Genomic DNA, 26,918 nt, shown 5'->3' with positions numbered 1-26,918 from the left:
GTAGAAAGTAATGCGTTTTGGTAAAGGACCAGGGACTGCAAAATTCCATGACATTCTTGGAAACAAAAGTACCATGTGACCTTATCAAATAATGCAATGACTTTCAATGGATTAAAGGGGGCTTTTGTCACAAAAAGAAGCAAGAGGTCAGATCCCACGCACGGAAAATTATATCAAACTAATCCCTAAATAAACATCTGTGTTACTCATGCTCCCCGCAAGTCAAGAGCAACCCATGCAGGGATGGCGCCCTCCTCCAGCCTTCCTCCTGGACCTCGCTGCTCCCACAGCTCAGGAAGGCCCTGCCCAGCGGAGACAAGCCTGCCCTGAGCACACCTGGGGGCCGGGGGGTTGGGGGGCGCCCGCCCTCTGACTTCTCTGCTGGCCCCTCACCTGTGGGTTTTCATTGGCCAGATTTGTATTTAGGATTAAGGAGAGTGAGGAGTCACTCTTTCCTATTCAAAATCAATGCAGGTTGATAACCTGAAACAAACGCCTTTTTCATCTAAGGAAAAAATATGGTCAAAAAGTTCAACTAACGTTAATACAAAGAAGAAAAGGCACCATTTTCTCTTTACCAACATGTAACGGGTTTTCTCTTTTTACTTATTTGTTAAACGAGAAAAGTGAAGGAGGGAATGCAATGAACTAGGACGCGCACTCATTCAGCAGGTGACTGCCAGTCCCCGAGGGGGATGCCTCCAGAACCGCCTGGAAGCCACCCCACGACAGCGTCTGGGGACTAGGAAGAGCCCGGCACAAAGACACGACGCGGTAGGATGTGGACCCCCCCTAGTTAACCGGAGGTGCCTGAGTTACGATCTAGCATGAAAGATAAGAGTCTGAATGGAACATGGCAGCAGCAACGCCTCTGTGCTTCACCCGAGAGTCCAATCAATGGATGCGGTTTGCTGACTGAGACACGCAACAAAAGGGCTTTCTGTCCTGCTGGACGCCTGATAAAGGCCACACACTCTAAGCCCCGCAGTAGAGAGAGATTTTGTTCCATTTGCCCACTGAAGAAAGGTTTTTAAAAAGGCCCACAGCCCCTCTGCTCTTTGTGTGGCGTTACTCACAGTGCGGCTCGTAGGGGGGCGGGGGGTCTCCGCAAGGCACGCACTCCATGTCTTGAAAACCAACAAGTTTGGTCTTCCTGTAAAATCTAGAAGAGAAAGGGAAATAATCCTTGTTAGCATTTTCATCTAAGCTCACAGCTGCAGCAAACAGACTTAGGTGATAAATTACTGGCAGTCTCCATTACCAGTTCTAGTGTTTAAAAAAAGGTTCTCAAAGGCTTAACTATAACAGCAGACAGACACATCCTTAGAAAGGCCTCTGAGCATGCAGTGAACGCTTAAGAAATGACAATTCACTAAACGTACCTTTGAAGGTTCTACTCAGCCCCACTTTTCGTACACTGAGGTGGGGTGCCCGTGAGGGCGTATGAAATCTGGACATTTCTATTGTCATTTAAATGACAAAATGCCTTGTGAAGTGCTAGTTTTTAACCTTTGAAATTCGGAGACCAAAAATGCTAAGCAAACCATAAAAGTATTGGAAAAATGCAGGCAGATACTGATACAATCGTGATAAAAGGGGGCATCTTTCTAGGCATGACAAGAAACCCAGGAGCCAGAACGGAAGAGATTAACAGCTTTGAACACATGCGCGCGCACACAAACACACACACACACACACACACAGACGCACAAATACTAGAGGCATCCGAAGAGCAAAAACAAAGTATCATCAACATAGTGGGCAAAAGAAAATTGGAAAATAGTTCTAGTCATGGTATTGTCTATAACTTAAGACTATAACATAAAACTTAAAAATCATTATGGTGAAAGTGAACAAGGCAACTGAAAAACAGGCAAAAAACACTAATTCCCAAAAGAAGAACATTTCATAATTTTAAAACTTCATAATTAAAACTAAAAAGATGATGCAATTAAATTTAAAAAATTAACAGTAAAATGTTTAACCTCATTACTAACAAGTAAGTGCAAATTGCAGTGAAAATATACCATTTTCACTTAGAAAATTGGGAAAGTGTTGGCGTGAGCCTAGGCAAAGAGGCACTTGTGTTTATTGCCAGTGGGCACATAAATTGACACTTAGGAGGGCAATTAGCTGTAGGCCATCAGAACTCAATAGAATAGTTTACATTCTACCCAGTAATTTCATTTTTTGAAATTTATCTTCAAAAAATAATCAAGTGGGTGAAGCTGGATGTAAAGAGTGTAACCACAGCATTGCTCATAAAAGAAAAAAAGTCAACGAGGCACAGTCCCATACCCAAAGCAGACACGACCAGCCATGGTACACCCAAGGCTGTGGAATACAAAGGGACCTTTAGAAACGATGATGCCGATCTACATATCTATTTTTTTTAATTCATGAATTATCATTAAGTGGAAAAGAAAGAAGTGTGAATAGATTCTTTCAGATCATTTATTTACCAATGCAGCTAAGAACAATTTTTGTGTATATATTTGCATTGTAAACAGTTTGGAAGGATATTATATACCACATATTAACAACTGATTATTTCTAGATGGTGGGGATTCAAGTGATTTTACATATATGTATATCTTCCAACTTTTTCATGACAAAAATAGTGACAGGGAGAATAAATTACAGATCAAGTTTATAAAGACAGATAGATGCAATTATTTTGTGGAATTGATAATGTAGTAGCAAATCTGTATGATTTGTGGTTGAAGCAAAATTTGCATTTGAAACTAGATAATTAGACCAAATGTCCAGACATATCCAGCACTTGCTCAACCTTCCATTTTCATTTGACTGTGAAAATCTGTTTAAATGATTGTAATATGGTGACTTTCCACCAGAATTTATAAAAAATATTTATTTTGGAATTTATAAAGTAAAAGTTAAAGAACAAAGTTGGAGGACTCACACTTTCTGATATCAAAACATATTACGAACTCCAATGATCAATACTGGCATAAATGCAGACATACAGACCAATGGAACAGAATAGAGAGCCCAGAAATGAACCCTCACACGTACGGTCAAATGCTTTTTGACAAGGGTGCCAAGACCACTTAATGGATATAGGACAGTCTCTTCAACAAAAGGTGCTGGGAAAACTGGATATCCACATGCAGAAGAATGAAGTTGGATCCTGATCTTTCACCATATACCAAAATTAATTCAAAATTAATTAAACGTAAGACCCCAAACTACAAAACTCCTAGAAGAAAATATAGGAGAAGTTTCATGACATGGACTCTGGCAATGATTTCTCGAATATGACATCAAAAGGCAACCAGAAGGCATATAATAAATAGGCAACAAAAGCAAAAATAGACAAGGGGGAATATATTAAACTTAAAACTTTTGTGCATCAAAGAATACCATCAATGTATACTTATTCCCAAACTCAAGGAGTTGTATACAATAAATATGTACAGCTTTGTCAATCATACCTCAACAAAGTGGTTAAAAAAATGTCACAACCAAAAAAAAAAAAAAAAAGAAAGTTTTAAATTATAGTAATAATAGTTTCTTTGGTGGTTAAAAAAAAAAAGATACAATGAAAACAGTGAAAAGGCAACCTACCCCTGTGGGAAAAAATATTTGCAAATCATATATATGATAAGGGGTCAATATTCAGAATATATAAGGAACTCCTACAACTCAACAACAAAAATCAAATAACCTGATTTTAAAATGGGCAGAGGACTTGAATATTTCTCCAAAGATTATATATAAATGGTAAGCAAGCACGTGAAAAGACGGTTAACATCACTAATCATCAGGGAAATGCAAATCAAAACCATAGTGAGGCATCACCTCACACTCATTAGTGCTATGAAAAAATAGCACTAAATTGCACTAAATGATCTGAAATGAGCTGCTATTTAAAAAAAAGTGTTGGCGAGAATGTGGAGAAACTGGAACCCCTGTGCACTACTGGCAGGAATGTTAAATGGAGCAACTGCTATGGCAAATGGTATGGAGTTTTCTTAGAAAATTAAAAATAAAACTACCATAAGATCCAGAAATTCCACTTCTGGGTATATACCCAAAAGCATTTTTTTTAAACTTCTTTTTTTATTCATTTATTTATTTTTTGGCGGTGTTGGGTCTTTGTTGCTGTGTGCGGGCTTTCTCTAGTTGTGGCGAGCGGGGGCTACTCTTTGCTGCAGTGCACAGGCTTCTCATTGCGGTGGCTTCTCTTGTTGCGGAGCACGGGCTCTAGGCGTGCAAGCTTCAGTAGTTGTGGCACGCAGGCTTCAGTAGTTGTGGCTCACGGGCTCTACAGCGCAGGCTCAGTAGTTGTGGCGCATGGGCTTAGTTGCTCCGCGGCATGTGGGATCTTCCCGGACCAGGGCTCGAATCTGTGTCCCCTGCATTGGCAGGCGGATTCTTAACCACTGCACCACCAGGGAAGTCCTAGCCAAAAGAACTGAAACCAGGATCTTGCTGAAGAGACTGTCTTTCCTCCATTGTACATTCTTGCCTCCTTTGTCATAGACTAATTGACCATAGGTGCACAGGTTTATTTCTGGGCTCTCTGTTCTGTTCCATTGATCCATATGTCTGTTTTTGTGCCAATACCATGCTGTTTTGATTACTGCAGCTTTGTAGTATAGTCTGAAGTCTGGGAGGGTTATGTCTCCTGCTTTGTTCTTTTTCCTCAGGATTGCTTTGGCAATTCTGGGTCTTTTGTGGCTCCATATAAATTTTAGGATTTTTTGTTCTAGTCTTGTGAAAAATGTCATGGGTAATTTGATAGGGATCACAATAAATCTGTAGATTGCTTTGGGTAGTATGGCCATTTTAACAAAATTAATTCTTCCAATCTAAGAGCATGGGATATCTTTCCATTTCTTTAAATAATCTTCAATTTCCTTTATCAATGTTTTCTAGTTCTCAGTGTATAAGTCTTTCACCTCCTTGGTCAGGTTTATTCCTAGGTTTTTTTTTTTTCGTACACAATTTTAAAAGGAATATTTTTAAACTTTATCTTTCTGATATTTCATTGTTAGTCTAAAGAAATGCAACAGATTTCTGTATGTTAATCTCGTATCCTGCTACCTTGTGGAATTTGTTTATCAGTTCTAATAGTGTTGTGTGGAGTCTTTAGGGTTTTCTATATAGAGAGTCATGTCATCTGCGTATAATGACAACAATGTGAATGTACTTAACACTACTGAACTGTACACTTAAAAAATGGTTAAGATGGTAAATTTTATGTTATATTTTTTTACCACAACTAAAAAATGCATTTAAAAATCTAAAAATAGGTAAAAACCATAGGACAATATAAGGGAGCTTTCTTAGATGTACTTCTTGCTAAACATTGTAATATATGCGGACTAATTCTCTTTATCTCAGACAGAAAACATGCCAAATTATAAGTTGATTAAATTAAATATTAAGATAGTCTAATATAGTTTTTAAACAGAAAAACTCTTTCTATGTAAATAAGCTAAACAAGTGCTGGGAATCAAATGTGGACATTATTGAACATTTTTAAAATAATGAATTCTACTTGTGACAAAACAGTTTGGAGGTCTGAGCTCTCCCTGAAATTGAACAAAATATATTTGCCAAAAATATAATTATTAAAATATATGATGAGTTTGAGGGCTGTAACACAAATGAGGCTAGCAGGTGAGAAAATACCATGTTTTCAATGACCATTAAGTCTAACTAGAAACCCTAACTAGATAGGAGGTTGGATGGGCCTGCCTTGTTGCCACTGCTCACAGGAGAGGTGATACTTGGGCATGATGCTCATAGCAGCTATCAGCAGCGGTACAGAGATCATCTAAAAGCATTCAGAACCTGCTCTGCCAGCTTCTTGATTACAATGGCTGGACGGCAGAATGTAAGATTTTTTTAACTGCTACGAAATTTTCAAAGCCATCAACCGACTCTCACTTTTTCCACTTAGTACAAAATGAGATTAAGGTCTGAATCCTAAAGCACAGAATAATTAGTGAATCACCAATTATGTATTAACGATCAAAGACACTGTTTTTTTATTTTTAAAAAGTCTCCTTAAAATTATCATTCAATTTGAAGATGAAGATACAGAAATTAGAGTTTTAAGATGTGACAAAAGATTAAGTGGGTAAAGAAATCTATAAATCTTTAAAAATTATTCTACTCTCTATTTTGTTTAGATTGCCAAGGTTTGAGGGACATAGATATATTTGCCACTCTGCTCCTGACCAAATGAGACAGGACACAAATTTTTAAAAATTAAATAAGACAAAAGAGAACAGAGACATAGACACGGTGTCTGGTTAAAGTGGTTTTTATCGTTGAACTTTAAATTTTACTCCATGCTTTCAGCTAATGCAAAGAGACAAAAGGAAACCACATTGAATTTTATCTAATTTACTGTCTGATGAGATGCACCATATAAATACATCTGTCCACCCAAAACATTCCCCAACACTGAATGTGAAGAGGCGTTTTTAATTGAGCTGAACCCAAATAACACTACTTAGTCTAATGAACACCAGCTTGATAACTGCTATTCTAAGAAAGCCTGGTTGTAGACACTAACTCTTCCACCAATGAACGCATTTCTGCAGGGGGATGACAGACCCCAGTCCAGCCCTGGTTTCAGAACGATCTCCCTTAATACAGGTTTGAATGCCGCTGCCACGTCCTGTGTGTGACATCAGGTCCCATTTCCTGCAGCGCGTCCATCGGGGGCAGGTGACAATTCTGCCCTCTCCTACACACCCGTGGGCTCCCTGTTTGTGCTGGAGGGTCAGCCCCCTATTCACAGTTCTCGGCAGCCAAAGCGATGGCCCCAGTGACACTGAGAAGATGCTACTGAAAAGATGACCACCAGGGGAAGAGCCTGGTGTTGACTGGGGCGCTCGGGATGGGCAAGGGTTGCCAAGTGCCACTGTGAGAAGGACGGAGGACGGACCAGGCGGCTGGGGAGCAGGGCTGACAGGGGGGTGGGGAGGGGAGTGGGTACAGAACCGGCAGAGGCCACCCTCAGGGGCAGCGAAACAGGACTCGAGCAAGTCATTTATCCGCTCCAAGGATGGACTTCCTCCTTTGTAAGGAGGGGGTGATGTTAATCCCTAGTGTTAACCATCCCGGTTACTAAAAGCAGCAAAGAACTGGCAGGGGCTGGGTTACTCTTCCAAGGCGGAGCCCCAGGTCCCCTCGGCAGAGAAGGGAAGGGGGCGTGGCCCAGAACAGGGGCTGGAGGCCCTTTGGCCACTTTCTGCAAAGCTTTCACTGGCCCCCAATAACATTAATTGGCAACAATGTCAATGATTTATCTAGTGCTTACTGTGTACTAGGCGCTCTGCTAGGCGCTCTACATGAGCTATGTTCTTAATCCTTCTGACAATTCTGTAGGCTGGTATTATTATTAGATGATATTTTTATAGGTGAGAAGAATCAATGTCAGAGAAATTAAGTAACTGGCCGAAAGCTGTTGACCATATTTGGGAACGAGGGCACTGAATTTCCCTAATTGGTCAAATTGTAGCACAGAGGACAGACTTTCCACACTGGTGTCCGGTGGGGGGCTGGGCCTTTGGGCAGCAGAAGATCCTGATCTGAGTGAGGCCGCGGCCGCAGAGGGCAGGCGTCACACCAGGAATAAACTTGCCCACCTTATGCCTGACCTTGGCATTTTTCTGGAGGCAATACACAATTTGCGTATTTTCTTTCTGCCTCAATTTTCCTGTCTGTCAAACGGGTGTCAACTATTTTCCTCTTTCACAAAAATACAGTCAAGCTGGGTGAACACTTTGAAAACACCCTGGAAGACCTGGAAGAGTAGAAGTCACTCTATAATTGTTGCCTGCCTCATACCGTCATGCTTGCATAGAAAGGATGTAATTTTAAACTAATCATATAAATAAACTACAAAACACCATTCAAATGTCTACTCATTTCTAACTTTCCCACATCTAAGCATCTATTTACAGAATGAGCAAACACTGTGACACTAAAGCAGTGGGCTCAGGTGACAACAAATTTGGTGAAGCATGAAGGAAGCATGTTTGGCGGGGGCTCCCTCGCACGCTCCAGCAGCCCACGCCTGGGTTCCCCCTTGTAAAAACCGAGTCCTGGGCCTCTGGACACTGCCCAGCTCAGCCTGGCATCCCCCGTGGACTCCTCCTCTCCCTGACCCCCATCCTCTTCCCCGGTGAAGAGGGCAGAGGAGCAAAGACACGGTTTCATCAGAACAGGAGCAGAGAGGTATCAGGTGCCCCGTTTCTGCCCTTCCATCAGCTTTGCACGAGCTCAAGACTCTGGGTAATAATATTCGCAGCTATCAGTGTCTTCTGAGATTACAGGCCATTACTTTTTAAAAAAATAACAGATTACTGAGATATACTTCACATACCACGCAATCTACCCCTTTAAAGTATTCAAGTAGGGCTTCCCTGGTGGCGCAGTGGTTGAGAATCTGCCTGCCAATGCAGGGGACGCAGTTTCGAGCCCTGGTCTGGGAAGATCCCACATGCCGCGGAGCAACTAGGCCCGTGAGCCACAATTACTGAGCCTGCGCGTCTGGAGCCTGTGCTCCGCAACAAGAGAGGCCGCGATAGTGAGAGGCCCGCGCACCGCGATGAAGAGTGGCCCCCGCTTGCCACAACTGGAGAAAGCCCTCGCACAGAAACGAAGACCCAACACAGCCATACATACATACATACATACATACATAAATAAAAAGAATGTAAGCAGACAAGAATATCATTAAAATAAATAAATAAATTTTAAAAAAGTATTCAAGTAAATGGTCTTTAGTATACTCACGGAGCTGTGTAAACATCAGCACAGTCAATTTTAGAACATTTTCATCAGGCAAGAAAAGAAACTCTGTACCCTTTGGCAATCACTCCCCCTTCTTCTCAACCCTTCCCAACCACTAGCCCTAGACAACCACTAATTTACTTTCTGTTCTTTAGATCTGCCCATTCCGGACGTTTCACGCCAATGGAATCCTACAATATGTGTTCTTTTGTGATTGGCCTCTTTCACTTAGCATAATGTTTTCTAGGTTTCTCCATGTTGTCATATGTATCAGTAATTCATTCCTTTTTATTGCTGAATAATATTCCATTGCTAAATAAACTCCATTTTGTTTATCCATTCATCAGCTGATGAACATTTGGGTCATTTCTACTTTTTGACTCTCATGTATAAGGCTGCTATGGACATCTGTGTACAGGTTTTTGTGTGGACATGTTTTCAGTTCCCTGGGTTACATGCTCAAGAGTAGAAGTGCTGGGTCGCATGGTAACTCTATGTGTAACTTTCTGAGGAAACGCCGTACTGTTTTCCGAAGTGGCTGCACAATTTTACATTCCCAGTTTCTCCACATCCTCACCAACACCTGTTATTGCCTGTCTTTTGGTTATAACCACCCTGGTGGGTGTGAAGTATGTGGGGTTTTTTTCTTTTTTCTTTTTTTTGCGTTTGCTGATGACTAATTGACGTATATCTTTTCATGAGCTCACTGGTCATTTGTGTCTCTTTTTGGAGAAATGTCTATTCAAATCCTTTGCCCATATTTTAATTGGGTTATTTGTCTTTTTGTTATTGAATTGTAAGAGTTCTTTATATATGCTAGATAAGATAGTCCCTTATCACATGTATGATTTACGAATAGTTCCTTTAATTCTGGGGGTTGTTGTTTCAATTTCTTGATGGTATCCTGTGAAGCACAAAAGGCTTTAATTTTGACAAAGTCCAATATAGCTATTTTTTCCTTGGTCACTTGTGCTGCTGATGTAAGACCACTACTTTTTGCATCCGTTTGGGTTCTGGGTCTTCGCATAAGGACTTGCTTGACCCATGAGGCTATTTCCTGCCCTGTTTCTGCCCTTCAGGCCCAGAGCTCTGTCTGCCCTCTGGCTTCATTAAAAGCCCCAGAGCTGGCACCCAGCACTTGTCAAATCCCTGCTCCTGTGGGCACGAGCCGGCGGAGTGCACTGACTTGGAGCGTGGCTTCTGGTGGCAGAGTCCAAGCTACACTGCGCACTGCCTGTGCCGTCTCGCCTGAATAACCTTAATGATAAGGCTCCCTTTCTTCGTTTTTAAGACACTGTGAACATCACAGACAATAATTCATGTAAACTGCTTAGCCACTACATAATACAGTTTGCTGCTCCTGTCATGCTGCTGGCCCTGGTTGCTTTACTTCGGCAATAAAGCCTGGGTTCCAGGAAAGCTCCAGGAATCCTGGTCTCTCCTCTGGCTCTACTAGATACTAATCAGGTTCTCCTGATGCTCACTTTGTCCCCTCCCCTCCTTGCTTCCTGCAGCAATGCCTCGCCCCTAACAGACCACCACACCGGCCCCACTGAGTCCCGGGCTTCATCAGGACTCTGGCTTCCAACTGCCTGTTTTATCTGGCATGTCCGGCCAACCGTTACCTAGAAGCACTTAAAATGTTAAAGTTCCTCCTCCTGGGCTCTGTCTCCCCACCTGGCCCAGGTGTGGTCCCCTTTCTGTCCACGGCCTGGGTTCCTCTTCAATGTGCCCATTTAAGGTCTCCACCGGTACACCTGCCCACCCCCTGCTGCTCTCACTGCGTCTCCCTCCTCTCCGCTCTCCCTTCTCCTGTAGCCGCCTTGGCCCCTTGGCAGTTTCTGAAATACACCAGGCCATGTCCACCTCAGGGTCGGTGTCCAGAGGGAGCTCACCTTTTCAGCATCGCCCATCCTGATGACCCACTTTGATCCTGCAACCTGCATCCCCTGCATCCCCCAGGGGGCACGCCCAACGTCCTGAGCTGCTTGAGACTTTTTTTCCATAGCAATCATATCTTCCACCTTTTTGCATACCGTATCATTTACTGTGTAGGTATTTGTCAAATCTTATTAGGATGTAAGCTGTCTGTGGGTGGGGATCTGTCTCCCTCCCCCAAAGTGATGCCTTACAAAATAGTGCAGAAATGACTGGATGGCGGTATTTGCATTTCTCTGATCATATTGAGGACGGACAGCTTTGTATGGTCACAGGCCACACACGCTTCCTCTTCTGTGAACTGAATGTTTTTTCTTTCGTCCCTTTGTCCATGTTTTCTTTTCTACCGATCTGCAGGAACTCTGAGGATTTTTGGGACACTGAGCACCAGTCACCACGCTTAACCATTTCATTCTAACCACGCCTGTCGCCGTGCAGGGCACACAGGAGGCCCAGAGAACAGAAGAGCCACGAACCCCAGCAAGTGTGTTCGGGTTAACGTCAGCGGGAATCTGCACTTGGCAGGGAACCAGAGAAAAGCCTGTTCGGACTAACTGCCTGACTACGCGGGAAGGACTGGCCACGTACCCGGGCAGGCAGTCCCCACAGGTGGCGTCGCGGGTGGCAGAGCAGTTGGCCTTCTGGAAGCGGCTCAGCAGGGCGCAGTCCAGGCACGGCTTGCACTTCTGAAAGCCCCAGTCCTCCTTGAACCTGTGCGGCCGGCACCTCACGCACTGGGCATCCTCCCCGTAGCCAAAGCCACATTCCTGCGGGGAGGAACAGGCAAGAGACAGCTATTCAGCCCCCGCAAGCGTGAAAAAGGAGGACGAGGAGATACCGCGGAGAACTGGGCTGGTGACTGCCCAGCGCCCGCCTCTTGGGGCACAAAGGCCTCTCTCTCAGCGAGTTCCAGTGTGTCTCCCCCTGCTAATAATCTCTCTTACGACCTAAGTATACTTAGTCATCCACTTTATTCCAGGAGCACGAGCATTTGAATAAGAAAGGCTCTCCCCCCCCCCCCCCCCCCCCCCCCCCCCCCCACTGCTGCGGCATTATCGCCAGCTTAGGGAAGAATTACAGCACTTTCTTCTCCAACTCAGCTGGTCATCTGAGTGCTCAGAAGCTAGAGTCGGGGAAATATGTAGACACCTACTCACTTATCAAGGCAGAAAATAAGTGCTTTGATAAGTAATAGAACACGAGGACAGCTGCATACGAAATGTCAGAAGCTTACAATATCCGTAGAGAAACTTGGAATGGTTAGCTGTTTATTACTGTCTGAGAGAGGGAAGATGCTTACACAACCCTTATAAGAACACTAAATCCTTGTTTGGATCAAACCCTGTGATACTAAAGGTCTCAAGCATTTCTAGATTTGGCCATCAGAACCCAGAACTGCTTTCCAAGGATGGGCTTCACAGACGGCTCTTTGACCTGCATACAATCATTTCCACAAGTTCAAGCACTAAATCAATCACAGCATGTCATATGATGTCGTTATAATGCAATCACAGAAAGAATGCTATAGACAAGTGTTCATGATAGTTTAAAAAATAAGTTATAAAACAGAATGAGAAATATGATCCCATTTCTTACAAAAACATTAATAGTAAGTACTAACATTTATCAGGGGCTTCCTCTATGCCAGGATCTCATTAATTCATCCTCCCCCCCAATGAGGGAAGCGCTTCCCATGCTCTTATTTCCCGGATGGGAGTATGGGGTTTCCCAGAAGGCATGCACCTTAACCAAAGAGACATTGCTAATGTCAGAACCAGGATTTGAACCTACATGTTTTTAAAATTAATTAATTAATTAATTAATTTATTTATTCTATAGTGCTTTACAATTTTCAAAAGTTTCACACACGTGATTTCATACAATCCCATAATAATCCTTTTTAAAAAATCCTCTATCCCTATATTGCCCCTCTCCCTCCCTCTCCCCACTGGTAACCACTAGTTTATTCTCTTTTATCTGTGAGTCTGTTTCTTTTTTGTTTTACTCACTAGTTTGTTGTATTTTTTAGACTCCACATATAAGTGATATCATACAGTATTTGTCTTTCTCTGTCTGACTTACTTCGCTTAGCACAGTGCCCTCCAAGTCCTTCCATGTTGCCACAAATGGCAAAATTTCTTTCTTGTTTATGGCTGAGTAATATTCCATTGCATATACGTACCACATCTTCTTTACCCATCCATTTGTGGATGGGCACTTAGGTTGCTTCCATGTCTTGGCTATTGTAAATAGTGCTGCTGTGAACACTGAGGTGCACGTATCTTTTCAAATCAGTGTTTTTGTTTTTTTCAGATGTATGCCTAGGAGCGGAATTGCCGAGTCATATGGTACGAACCTACGTGGTTTAATTCCAGAGCCAGACTTCATACCACTACACTCTGGGACTTTCAGGCACTTTATGTGACATATACACAGGAAGATGTCTGAAAGATTACATATCAAATGTTAGCACGGTTATCTGCACTATGTGATGATTTCTATAGAACACTGGCCATTTAAAAAAAAAATCAGACAGCAGCTCTCGAGCTGCGAACAGAGCCCCACGTGGAGGGCATGCTGGGAGCCCACACACAGACAGATGGGCAGCAGGGGGCGGGGGGCGGGCAGCGCTCCCACTCACAGCCTCAGCTTCCTCACTGGGAACCACGGAAGCCAGAACACAGATCCAGCGAGGTCAGAATTCTCGTTTCTCCATAAAATTTATATATCTAACTTCTTCATCCATATTTTTATACAAAGTCAACTAAGCAGTACTTATTGGCTGAAAATTAAATCAAAACCAACACACAAACACACACACAAAGATACAAATGAACTTATTTACAAAACAGAAATAGACTCACAGACATAGAAAACAAATGTACGGTTACCAAAGGGGAAGGGTGGGTGGAGGGGGGGATAAATTAGGAGGTTAGGGTTAACATATACACACTACTATATATAAAATTGATAATCAATAAAGACCTACTGTATAGCACAGGGAACTCTAGTCAATATCTTATAATACCTGTAAGGGAAAAGAATCTGAAAGAGTATATGTATACATACATATATATATGTATGTATATATGTATAACTGAATCACTTTGCTGTACACCTGAAACTAACACGACATTGTAAATCAACTATACTTCAATTAAAAAACAAAAACCAACACAAAGAATAGTATCCCTGTACTCAATAAGCCACTCAGTAAAGGATATTAGCAATCCAGACGTCACTAACGAACTCACTCACATCTGGGAAGGACTATCCCTTCCTTTCCTTCAATTCCTCTGCCCGTCTTTCAATGTGTGTCTTGAACAAGCACAGCAAAGAGCAGGGGAGAAAAACAAAGCAGAAGGTCAGCACCTTCCTAACCCTGAGGGTTCCAGCTAGACAATGTTCTGAACCAAAGGCGCAGACAGGAGCAGGGGGGAACAATTTTAAATACTAATTCACAAATTAGAATTTCTTTAGCATTGTTAACAGGGATTATCTTTTTGGGGGGGGGGTAGTGGAATTATGAGGTGTTTTCAGTTTTTATACTTCTGTAATGATTTGATTTTCTTGCACAAGGCATCTCTAGTAATCCGGAAAACAATACAGACACACACTGAGAAATAATTTCTTGGGATGTGTACCTGCTCTTGGCGGGAGGGAGGCCACTGCTATTCTGGGGGGCTGTGCACAGCAGCGGGGTCTGCACCAGGACAGTGTTAGCTGCTGAGAGAGCCCCAGGAATCCAAAGGCTTCCTTTAGGCACAGGAGGGAGCCTCCCACCCCGAGTCCCAGGATCAAAGCGTGTGCACATGACATCCGGGGCGGGACCTCCTCACTCACAGGCTGGGCACATCCCTCAAAGTTCCTGCGGCAGCGATTTCAACAACACGCTTTGATCCAGGCAGCTGGGACTGTAAGGGTCTCATATACAGGTTAACACACAACAGAGAAGGAAAGAAAAAGGGAGGGAGAGGAAGATAGGAAAACAAAGGGAAAGGGGTAGGCATCTATGAACTGGTAGCAAACATCAGAAATGTTGCTTTTCAAGCCAGGCTGATACAGGGGGAAAGTGTATATTTTCCTGCATTGGAGCCAAAGACACATCGGCCACTTGCCAGCTAAGTTATTTTGGGAACTCTCTGACCCTCAGACTCTTCCTCTGTGAGACTGGATAACAATCCAGGCCCTACAGGGTTATTCTGAGGAATAAAAGGGAAAACATATAAAGCCTCTAAACTCTAAATCAAGCACAGGCGTCTGTAAATAAATGATACCGATGGCCATTACTATTTTGGATTCTCTACAGCCCAACAGACCGATTTTCTTGATTCCGGTATAATAAAGCTTCACTGGGGAACAAAGGGACCTTCAGACCCCAGTTTTTTCTAGGCTACTTCAAACATCACTTTCCATCTAAAACATTTTTATTGAATAAAAATTTTTCTAAAACGAATCCCAAGTACCTCCTTTTGAAAACGGGTTCATGAGATAGAATTTAACCTTTCCTGGTTGAATCCACTACTGCGTTGTGCCGTCATACAAAGAACTAGGCAGTCCTGGGTTGTGGGGCCGTCCTGCTGTTCTAACGCCTCTGCCAGGTGGTCAGCTGGCCTCCCTTCCTCCTGCTGAGCGTTGCTGTCTACAGCCACTCACTTCCTCTCTCCAGTCCTGAGAAACTAGAGAAATGATCTGACTAGAAATGAACTTGAAAGAATATACACAGGTGTGTTGACAGTTTCATCTCTTTTGAGAAAGAACATATACTTTAGTGTTGGGAAATCTTTGTGCTTCTTTTTTGATTCCTGGCCGTGTCTAGAGTTTATATTGTACATAAGGACCGCTCTGACCGATGAGTTTTTGCCATGTATCGTTGTGTGTGATTTACATGTCATTAGATTTTATAGAATGAGGATTTCATGAAACTTTTTTTTTTTTTTTGGTTCATTCTACACTGGACCAAACCATGTATAGAAAGAAAACAAAGCCAGGCTCCAAATGCATCATAGCTTGCCTTTATTAACTGGATATTGGCTTACTATTTCTGCCTGCAGTTTATATGCTCTGGTGGCAGCTGTAGCAATTTTCTTTGGGGCAGATTTAGGTGAGGGGTTGAGAAAAGGCTTTGTATCATCACTATCACAAAAGAGTACCAAAATGTACAGAGCAGGTACCATGAGCCATACTTGAACAGAGATTGATTATTTGGGGGAATTTTATTCAAAATATATTTTCTCTCAGAAACAGACTCACAGACACAGAGAACAGACGTGTGGTTGCCAAGGGGAAGGGGGTAGGTGGGGGAGGGAGGGATGCAGTGGGAGTTCGAGATTAGCAGATGCAAACTAGTATGTGTAGGATGGATAAACAACAAGGTCCTACTGTAGAGGGAACTACGTTCAATATCTTATGATAAACCATGTGGAAAAGAAGATGAAAAAGAACGTACGTATGTATAGCTGAGTCACTTTGCTGTACAGCAGAAATTAACACAACATTGTAAATCAACTACACTTCAATAAAATTTTTAAAATATATACTTTCTCTAAAGTATTTGCCATTTAAAAAAAGATTATTAGAAACACAGCCTAATATTATTTTTAAACTTTTACGAATAATATCATTGCTTTCAGTTCAGGAGAGTCTAAGAAGTGTATGAAGAGATCATTCCACATGTTAAATTAACTAGACATCTTGAATTAACTAGAAATTCAGAGCAATTATTTCCAAAGAATTACTGTATAGCGTCCATGGCAGCAACCACATTTAGAGCTGATCTGTCATATTTCTAAAGCACCATAAATGTAGAGACGCCATAATTATTTGAAATCCAGGCTATAAAAAGCATATAAATATTAAATTACCCCCATATAAATGTCTACCTTGATGTTTTTATTTCATTCAGTAAAACGAGGTAGTTAAAAATGCCTTGAAATCTTCCATATCAAGTTCAGTAAACAACTACCAAGAGAAACGGAAGGAGGCGAAACAACGGAGAGAGACAAAGACAGAGAGAGTGACAGAGACAGAGAGACAGAGAGACCGAGGCGGGGGGGTCACCAGCCCCTGTCCCATGGTAACCCGTCTTTCCATCCTTCGTCCCTAACTTCTTACTCCCCCACTATGCCAGGTTTGGGGAAACCTCCCAGACACACCCTCCTCGTGTGTGGACAACCGTTCTGCGTCTCCTTTTTGTTCACCCTGCTCAGCGCATTGTGGGGAGCGCCGGCATCAGCCCCTGAGCGCGGGTTCCTCCACAGGGATGCAGGTTGTTACCCCACGGGAGCTGCTCTTACTCATCACTGCATGCCAGGTGCTGCGGCACAGAGGGTACCCTTCGAGCGCTGCCAGCTGAGCTGGAAAGGATCACGTGATCTAATTGGGCATCTCATGAAAATATCAACAGTATCAGATCTTTTGGTTTTTCCCGCGTTACCTTGGGGTACAAGGGGGCGAGCTCCCAGGCACAGTACTTCCTTTGGGGACAGAAGCAGAGGTGTGGACAGGTCCATGGTGACAGGAGGAAGGGGCAGGCTGCCCACGCTGGCTCTGCTTAGTCTTTCCTTTGACAGACTCTCTGCTTGACCAAAGTCTGCAGGCGTCTTTGAGCCACTTTTTCGACTGCACCCCGTTCTTAGGTCTGGTCTTGAAGAACCCGGTTGTCCAAGGATCCTGTCCGGTTGGTTTAGCCAGAATCCCCCATCCTCGGTACCTGCTTATTCTCCATACCTGACCTCCCAAGCCACCCACCCTACCCCCCGCCCCAGGTGATGCCTGGTCCCCTGTCTGCCTGCAGCAGGAATCCTGGTGTCTATTTAGCTAGGATCCCCCTTCCTCCGCTGTTTCCTCTTGGTGACTGCCCACCCTGACGCCCGCTCTGCTCCTGGGCTATAACCCCCCATGTGTCCACGTTGGATTTGGAGCTGAATGCAGCTCTAGAGCGAGGTGTCTCTTCTCCTGTTGCAAAAGCTCCTGAATAGAATTTGTTTTTACTGCTTTAACCTCTGTCCTGTTCTGGTTTTCTTTGACACTTTCCAGGTTGTACTGAGTTCTCCCTCTCACCAGTTATTAGAAGGACTCTGTGTGTGTGTGTGTGTGTGTGTGTGTGTGTGTGTGTGTGTGTGTGTGTGTGTGTGTGTGTATGTTTGGTGTGGGAGGCTAAGGGAGAGGGAGGAGAAGGGGGAGGGAAGAGTGAGTCAGTCACTGGCCTGGGCTCCAGAATTAGCTACATGTTTTATTTTTATGGAGGACGGTCTGCCATTAATATCAACGCTAGAAATGCATTGAGGCTTTAAAACAATACGGCAGTCCTTTATTTTTGAAATTATGACCTGGTACCTTAAAGCTTACAGGAGATACCTAGGACTTCCCTGAATCGCCGAGGAGACCTTTTTATTAATAAACTTTGAGGTGAGAAAATATACACATGGATAAAAAAGAATGCAATTAAAAAAAAAAAAGCATTGCCATAGGGTTCCTACTTACTTCCCCAAATCATAAAAGAAGTGACTAACCCGTGGCATCTGACATCGCCCCCTACCCCGCTTCCCCAAAGCCCACGTCCCTGGAGCTGTCAAAGGTTCTCTGCGCGAGCACGCTCGAGTCGGGCTCCTGGACCTCCTCCCAGCCCATCTGCGCATGTCCTCGTGAAATGTAGTCCTAGCAGGAACCCTGCGGGGTCGGCTTAACCAGGACCCCACCCTCAGGGTCCTCAGCCTCCCACCCCCCAGGTGACATCCGACCGTCCCACCCTGTGTTCAGCAGGAATCCCGTCGGGTCGGCTTTGGTCAGAAACTCGCTTCCTCTCATGTCCCCTGGTAGTAATTCCCATCACTGACTGGACCCCTGCTCCTCGGCTATGAACTCCCACTCATCCAGGCTGTACTCGGAGATCAGCCCCTTCCCTCCCCCTGTAAAACCCCCATGCCTACTGCAAAGGTTCTGAACGATGCCTGCCCTGCCAACTTCAGCAAGTGCCACTGAATATGTTCTCTTTCACCGTAGTTAAGTCAGTGCGCACTAAAGAGCTGCTTGCTGGGTAAACAGACGGATGAACAAATACTGTGTGAAGCAGTATTTGCTAAAGTTTATTAGTAGTAGTAGTAGTAGTATTAGTACTACTACTATTATTTTATCCCAGGGAGCAAAAGCCCGTAAGGGCCACAGCAATATCTCCTAGCTGGTGAGGCCAAGTCTTCCCCCTGGGCGGGTGGAGATGTGAGCAGCTTCCTTATCTTGGTTCCAAAGCAAGAGAGGGCTGGACCCAGCTGGGCTTCTTCCACCCAAGCTGGGGGCAGCCGTGGCTCTGTCACTCTGCCCAATATTTTTAAGCCACATTTGGTGGCTTTCCAGTGGCAAAATGACTCCAAGTAAACAGTGCTCATATCCCCTTCTCTCTTCTCTCCCTCTGCAAATCCAGAACTGAACAAAAAGCACCAGTGGATCCCACCTACACGCCGGGGGAGCAGGCCCGCCCCCCCGACAGGGGAGATCCTCACAGGCCATGAATTATCCGGGAAACACAACCAGGGGCCTCCGGTCAAAAGCACTATTTATTTGTACAGCCAATAAGTATTAACTTGGGTTCTTTGAACTTTGAAAGCTCAAACTGGATGGAGAAGAAGTTATTTACAAAGAAAATCTAGGGCACACAAATGGAAATGACAAATTAGATTCAGGTGTGTCTGGTGTACAGCAATCAGCTTTTTAATTTCCTTTAAGAAAACAACACCAAAGACATATCCCCCCAACTTTTGGTTTAGTTGAGTTTTCTAACGAAAAAATTACAAGCTAGAGCTTGTTAACATCTGCCAAACACCACTGGGCTTGATTAGGTATAATTAAACACAAATAAAGTGAGCGACACTGTAATTAAATGGCAGAAATGAATCTCTTTCATGCTTGAAAATTACATTAATTTTTTGTGTGATTTTCTTCATAAGGTTGTAAACAGTTTTCCAAAGAGTAGATGTCTTTAAAAATAGGAAGCCCCGCATGCACCCGTGTGGAGGGAAGGATGTTGTTGTTTACAAGAATTAACTTTTTTCACATTAACTAAAGTCATCCCAGTAATTGCTTAGCAAAAGCTTACTTTGAAAACTGTTCCAGAGACTTGAAGTCTGTTTCCAGAGGCTCATGCAAAAACTAGTTTCTTGATTTACTGCCGGGAGGCGATCGTGTTAAAAGCACACTGTTGGCATTAATGCTTGGTGCGGAGGAGGGGCCGTGGCCGGGCAAACTCTAGACGGTGAGAATTCAAGTCTAATGTGGTCACTTCGGGAAAACAAAAATCATCTCCCACTCACTCTCACGAACTCTCACGAGCCCCCGGGACGCCACCGAACACTCACGCACACGGTCACGGTCAAAACGCCCAGCGTAGCTGCTTACAGAGCCATGGAAATCATACTCGGTATTTTTTGCCTCGGAAATAGGAAAAAGACATATTCATTATCTTTATCATAAACTTTCAAAGACTAAAAATTAAACCCTGCAGTGGGGGAGAGAGTAAATATGGCTCAAGGGGATAAAATCCTCAAAACAGACTCTAAATGGCTCGGTGACCCGTCACATATTTTCCCAAAGATTCAGGAAAACGACTTCCTAAGCTGAGTTACTAAAAGGAGCCGAAATGACAGAGATGGCGCTTGGGGCTCTGTGGGAGGGACCTGGGAACCAAAAGGGCTGCTGAGATGCTAGGGCTCAGGTGGCCCCAGGGCAGCAGTGGTGGGCGGGGCCCGTGGAGCGGGAGGGACAGGTGGGGACCAGGACAATGCCGACACCCGCAGGAGGAGGAGTGGAAGGCTGCCGGGAGCAGCTCCTGCATCGCACACGCTGGGACATTTGTCTCTGTTTTCGAAGTTGGTCCTAAGCCACAACTTCTGGCGGGAAGTCGATCATTCTAGAACGACACTGTCCAATACGACAACCATAACCTCACATGGGGCAACTTAAATTTCATTACTTAAAATGAAATAAAATAAGCAACCCAGTTCCTCGGTGACACCAGCCACAGTTCACCTGTTCGATAACCACAGCGGCTCGTAGCACCCGTGTTGAACGGCACAGGTAGAGACCACGTGCATCAGCACAGAAAGTCCTGCCAGGTGCGCTGTCCTCGGGCATTATCAAGACGGGAGGCAGACGGTGACCCCAAGAGCCCCCCCTCCTCCCCCACACTGTCACTTACTTACAGTGATGGTGGACACACCCACTAACCTCTGTGTCCCATCTGTAAACAGGGGTAGTTATATTCCCCACTTAAGACCTATGCTGTAAGAATTCCTTATGTCATACAAGGATCACCTAGAACCTGGCTCACTATAAGACATGTTGGCCAACGTCAGCTATTTTCGTTGCATGGTATATATCACAGACTCACAATTAAAGACATTTTGAGAGAGAGTCCATATTTTTTAGGTTAAGACACACCCTGCAGAAGAACACACGCAAAGTATCCAGGGTGAGAGGTTAAAATAAGTACTAGTTTAAAAAGTGGCCAAAGCTGAGAAGGGCACTGCTCGCAACAAGCATCAAGGGTCTTACTGAACCTGGAGCTGCTGCGTAGATTCCTTACGCTCTCACAACTGAAAGGAAGTGAAAAGCGGTCGGGAAACAGTGACCACACGCCACAGGTGAGCAGAGCACATGCTGCCCCAGGAAAGCTCTTCCGGCACCTTCCAACAAGCCCAACTGCATGTCCTAATGTAGAGACCTAACCATGGGAGAGCAAGCCGTACCTTGTGAAAAGGCAGGACTGAATGCCTTCCAAAGAAAATAATAATTAGGAGTAATAAAACCACAGATGGAAATTTTAACTATACCTGCTTACCCAAAGTATTTCCAAGCTTGAGTTTTAAGGTATAGATATATGTTTGTAATTCGAAGAACCTCATGACCCGGAATTTATTTTGGATAGACATGATAGTAGAAAAATGGACAGAAGTTTTAAATTATGCTTAGTACAGCAGAATAAGTTACATAATAATGTTAGAATAAAGATTATTAAAAGCTCTGTGTTTGGTGAAAATGCTCTTTTTAAAATTCTTAATATAAAGAAAACTTTAGTTGTGGATATCAATAATTTGATCCAGCTTTCCTACCTTTTCATAACTAATTATAAAATATTTGCTATTTATTGTGCTTTCAAAATTTCAAACACCACTGGTAACCAAAATGGTACACCTCAGTTAAAAAAGTAAAGACTCTTGTACTCATCTGCTTCATTACAAATTAACAGGTAACCACCCCTGCCATGATATATTTAGTATTCCAAGCAACAAGCAAATAGACTATTTATAAATGTAGTTATCTAACAATTTAACAAAAACTTAGTCTCAGTGACAAGAATAAATTTTGCCTTGATTTGCAAAGCTTGGAAGTGACAATTAACCAGTTGAACATACTTGTCAATTTAAGTGATTTATCTGATTTTAATATACTCAGAACTTACTCTTCTTTTCTTTGAAAGATATATGTTCTTGCTAAAAATTTAATAAAGGCAGCCTGGAAGGAAGAAACTGCAAATTCATGAGTGGACAGTTTAGAAACTTCCAGCTCCAAAGTAATTGCTTATAAAAAACTCACATCCTTTGCCTTGATTAATTAACTGGAAAATAAAAATATATTTTTACTTCCATAGGTATGTTTGACTCCTTTGCCTTTCTTACGCTTTACATTTTAGACCCTGAGCGAGGCTCACTTGCTAATTTTATTTACTAAGAGCTAAACCCAAGCTAAAAGACTTGGCAAAACATTATTTGCAACACACAATCACACATTCATTAACTTTTATATTACTAGATTTAACTGTCATCTTTTTTTTCCAAAACCTATCCGAGGCTGACAGATTGGTCCACTCCTTGAGCAAAGATTCACTAAGTGTCTGTTAAAAGGAGCTGGGTGGTCTGTTTAAGACAGTGAGGGTGAAAGCTGAGGGGTTGCCTGCCCGCAGGGTGGACACCTCAGGACAGGCAGGAACACCCTCTATCTACATTTGTAAATTTGTGCTTCTGAGTGGGTCCTGAGAATCTAATATTTCAGTGATGTCGTTACCTTTACTTTTACTCTTTCTCACTCAATTTTTTGTCCTGGTCTTTTTTTTTTAATGAGGAAAATGATCATAAATATTAATAACTAAAATAAGTACACACAGGCAGGGTTATTCAGATTGCTTCCTTTTGGTGGCTCCTGATGAAATAAAGTCGGACAGCTATTGCAATACTCAGGGAAAATTACTACCTAATGAAAAATACTTCTTACGGATATCTGTGGGAAATTATGAAATACAGAAACTGTTATCAGATAATCTCAGAGGATGGATTTAAAAAAAAATACTGCAAGCTGATAGAACCTTCATCTTCATTCTCTAGATAAAGAATGAAGGTTAGGGAGCAATTTCTTAGAAATGATTCACTCATCTCTTTGAATCTGTGATATATTCATGTTTTCACAGAGATTTGACGAAAGAACTCTGAGGGGTAGAAACATCACTGTTTTCCTCCCGGGCACAATCACATTCTTAACTACTTTGTTGACAGATCCTAGATATGCAGGTCTGCTGTTATAAAGGACCTTTTTACATCCAACAGAGCACAGCCTATGTCTGAAAATGCCATGTTACTACAATCCACAGGGATTTAAAAAACATCGGCCGGGGTGCTTCAGCAACTAGACACCGCAGAGTTCAAAATTCAGCCAGTTCCTTCCAAGCGGACGGCACAAGAAGCTGAAAGCCAACATATTAAACACAACACCCAGAGAGGCCATCCGCCAGGAATCACTTGTGGAATGCATAATTCTTTGTTTCCTGCTGTTTGCAGATCATCGATCAAAAATCTATGAATGACAAGACTCAAATTCAGAGAACAGCAGACTGTAGGGGAAAGGACTTCTCTTTGAAAAGTCACTTAAAATAAAGACACATCTTTTGTTCCTTTTCTAACAGGAAGACCTTGGTGCATTCTTTAGAACAAAACGATACATCAATTGTCCACAACTGGTAACGTCTTCAAAAGGTCAGAAAATAAAGCAAATGCACGTGTGCCTCTGAGCATGCTCACAACAAAGAAGGGCCCGGGAACACCCAGAACTCTGAATCCACCCCGTTGGAACACAGCTGCTTCACAAGCAGTGGTGAAGATGAATACATTTAAGATGCTCCTGGGAGTAGCATATACTCAAAGTGGGAAAATTAATAATCGTACTGGCACTGTCAAAACAGTGTTCAAAACTCTGGCTTGGAAAAGAACTGCTCCCTTGGAGCCCGGTTACTTAAGACACTGCTGGGCTCTGTTTTTCTTGACTAGTAATTGTAACCTTAATTTTAAGAAAAAGAAGGCCCAGTAAATAGTATTATTACCATTTTCTCTTATCAATGTTTTACTTTTAAATCTTTAGTAGAATGCTGATTCTTTTTAATTAAAGCAAATAAACCTTAATGATTCTATTTTTTAAAATTTATTTTATTGAAGTATAGTTGATTTACAATGTTGTGTTAATTTCTGCTGTACAGCAAAGTGATCCCATTATTCATATACTTTTTCATTACAGTTTTTCACGGGACACTGAATAATTCCCTGTGCTATACAGTAGGACCTTGTTGTTTAATGATTCTATTCTTTCAATAAAATACAATAAACACTAAACTATACAAAACAATGACATTTATTGAATTACGGCTATTAGAATCTATTTCTTTTATCTCAGTAAGACACATGAATCGAATGTAGTGAAAAGGGAATTGTGCAATATTTGGCTAAAGGGACATGACGAACCAAGAAATCTTCACTAGTCATAAACTGGAAGGATTGAGCTGAAAAGACCGCATTTTAAAGACAGAGATCTACAACTTTCCCACACGCCCGACAGTTACCTTGGACAACTCCATGCCTGGCCCACACTGCTTGCAGAGAACACAGTTTCCCGACCGATCCCTGAATTCCTGTTGTCCACAGTCTCCTGTTTCACAGATCACTCTACACGCCTGAAAAAAATGTTCCACATAACGTTATCTTAAGGGAAGTTAATTCTGTTTTTCACAAAAAAGGAAGAGTATCTTCAGTGTTATTCACATAATCACTGAATGTAAACATTAATTCAGAGTGAGGCCAATTCAGTTTTCACTTCAGGAAGAATAACCACTTTCTGGAAAAGTCAGTGGAACAATTAATCAACAAGCCTGATTCCTCTCTGTATTCCTTGAATGAGAGTCCTCTTTTTCTGGATTTAACTGCTATCTTCTTCTGGTACTTTTCTGAGTACCCAAGGTAAAAATAGGTAGAAACTGCTCTTTTTTCTAAGTAAGAAGATGTATGAAAGAACAGTTATGCAGACACCAAGGTCCTTTTGCAACCTGAAAAAATCTGAATTCAAGAATTATATTTTTGCTCTTTAAGAAAACATATTCACCCATAATGAGTTGAATAAATAAATAAATGGAATACATATACTAGTTCCAAGAACTTTGCTATTATCCTTTAGACATATCTGATACCCAGCTTTGATGTAGAAGTTTTTCAGCTGAATTCCATTTACTTAGAGTTCATCATTCAAAAAATTCTGACAATCGTGAGATCAGTAAAATTCCTGATAATGATGAAAATAACAATGGCCCAATTCTCTGAACGCTTCAGAGTAAAAATGTCATGTAAACATGAACTTACTTTCCTACTGATAGCCATTTTGCCACTTAAATGGGACCTAACAATATACTTTTTTTAAAAATTAAAGTATAGTTGATTTACAATGTTGTGCTAATTTCTGCTGTACAGCAAACTGATTCAGTTATACATATATATACATTCTTTTTCATATTCTTTTCCATTATGTTTATCTCCAGATATTGAATATAGTTCCCTGTGCTATATAGTAGGACCTTGTTGTTTATCCATCCTATATGTAATAGTTTGCATCTGCTAACCCCAAACTCCCAATCCATCCCTCCCCCATTCCCTCTCCCTTGGCAACCACAAGTCTGTTCTCTATGTCCTAACAATAACTTTGGTTCACAGCATAGGACTTAAATGGAAAGATTATCTGCTTTGAAAAAACAAAGGTTGTAAGTCATTTTCAAGATATAGCCTTTATTTCTTATTTTACCTAAAAATGGTAAGTTCGTCTTATACACACCATCCTACCAAAGTGTGTATATCTGCTTCTTAACAGATGGTATTTCATTAAAAATGTTGATATTAACAGAATCTCAGACTGGTGACAACATTCAGTTCAAACTCTTACATCAAGCAGGGACTCCCTCAGTAACATTCCTGACTATTGATACAATTTTGTTTCCCTAAAGGAAAACTGAGAACCTTAGGAAGCACTGGGGGAACAGAGACTGGTGTGTGTAACGTCCATCGCACAAGGGCACAGAAATGGTTTTTGATGGTTATAACGATGGGAGGTTATTCAGTACAAACTGCCTCCACCTTGAAGCAAATATCTATAATGAAGTCAGCCAACCTCCTTAAATAAAATCACAGCCTTAACCTCTAGAGCAGGCAGAAGGGAGAATTCAAGGTGGGGTTCAAGACTAAACCATGATTTGGGGCTAAAGGTCTAGTAATCACCTCCCACCTTTCTTAACCCTCATTAACAACCAATCTTAGAGGAGTTTGGTTTTATTTAAGGGAGAGAGGAGATTCCCCTCCACCACAAAGACATTGCATCGCTTTGAGAAAGAAATGCCACAGCTTCTCTTGTGGACCATTTCTTCCAACGTTTAACAACCTCAACTCAAGGAAGGGATGCTTTCCTTACATCTATCTGCATGTCCGACTCCAATCGGACCCCATTTCCTCTTACTTTGTCTTCCAAGAAGACTTCAGGAACTGTCTTCAGTGTAAATAATTCTTTTTACATTTGCAGATCATGACTGCATCTCCAGATTAAATGTTTCAGTAATTCTTTTGAACACCTTCATAGATGTTTTGTGTTAAAGCTTTCAAACATTACAATTCTCCATCTGTCTTTGATGCTTTTTGAAACCAAGAAGGATATAAATAACTATATAAAACAATAGCACTTAAGAAATGATTCCTAACTTTTCACAAACTGTGAAGTCATGGGCTCCAAACTAGAATCTAAGGTCTTGTTAGGCTGTGCTGTGACAGGCATCTGCCTATAAACTCAATGGAGTATCATTATCATGCGGCAACGAGTGATGCTGTGATTTTATGACTTCACCTAGATTTAAATAA

The 26,918-nt window shown here is 42.3% G+C and overlaps 1 protein-coding gene across 7 annotated transcripts in view; it reads right to left on the bottom strand.

Moving 5' to 3' along the window:
* TNFRSF19 (TNF receptor superfamily member 19) overlaps window positions 1-26,918 on the bottom strand; it is a 91,038-nt gene that overhangs the window by 45,385 nt on the left and 18,735 nt on the right. For all 7 annotated transcript variants that reach the window (XM_036831730.1, XM_036831729.1, XM_036831724.1 and 4 more), the window contains exons 3-5: window positions 24,593-24,703; window positions 11,308-11,486; window positions 1,077-1,162 (exon numbers count right to left, since the gene is read on the bottom strand). In XM_036831730.1, coding sequence (XP_036687625.1) covers window positions 1,077-1,162; window positions 11,308-11,486; window positions 24,593-24,703 — 376 coding nt within the window. The remainder of the gene's footprint in view (window positions 1-1,076; window positions 1,163-11,307; window positions 11,487-24,592; window positions 24,704-26,918) is intronic.

Source organism: Balaenoptera musculus, chromosome 18, assembly GCF_009873245.2.
Source record: "Balaenoptera musculus isolate JJ_BM4_2016_0621 chromosome 18, mBalMus1.pri.v3, whole genome shotgun sequence".
Lineage (NCBI taxonomy): Eukaryota > Metazoa > Chordata > Mammalia > Artiodactyla > Balaenopteridae > Balaenoptera > Balaenoptera musculus.
This window is presented reverse-complemented; position numbering and strand designations above follow the sequence as displayed.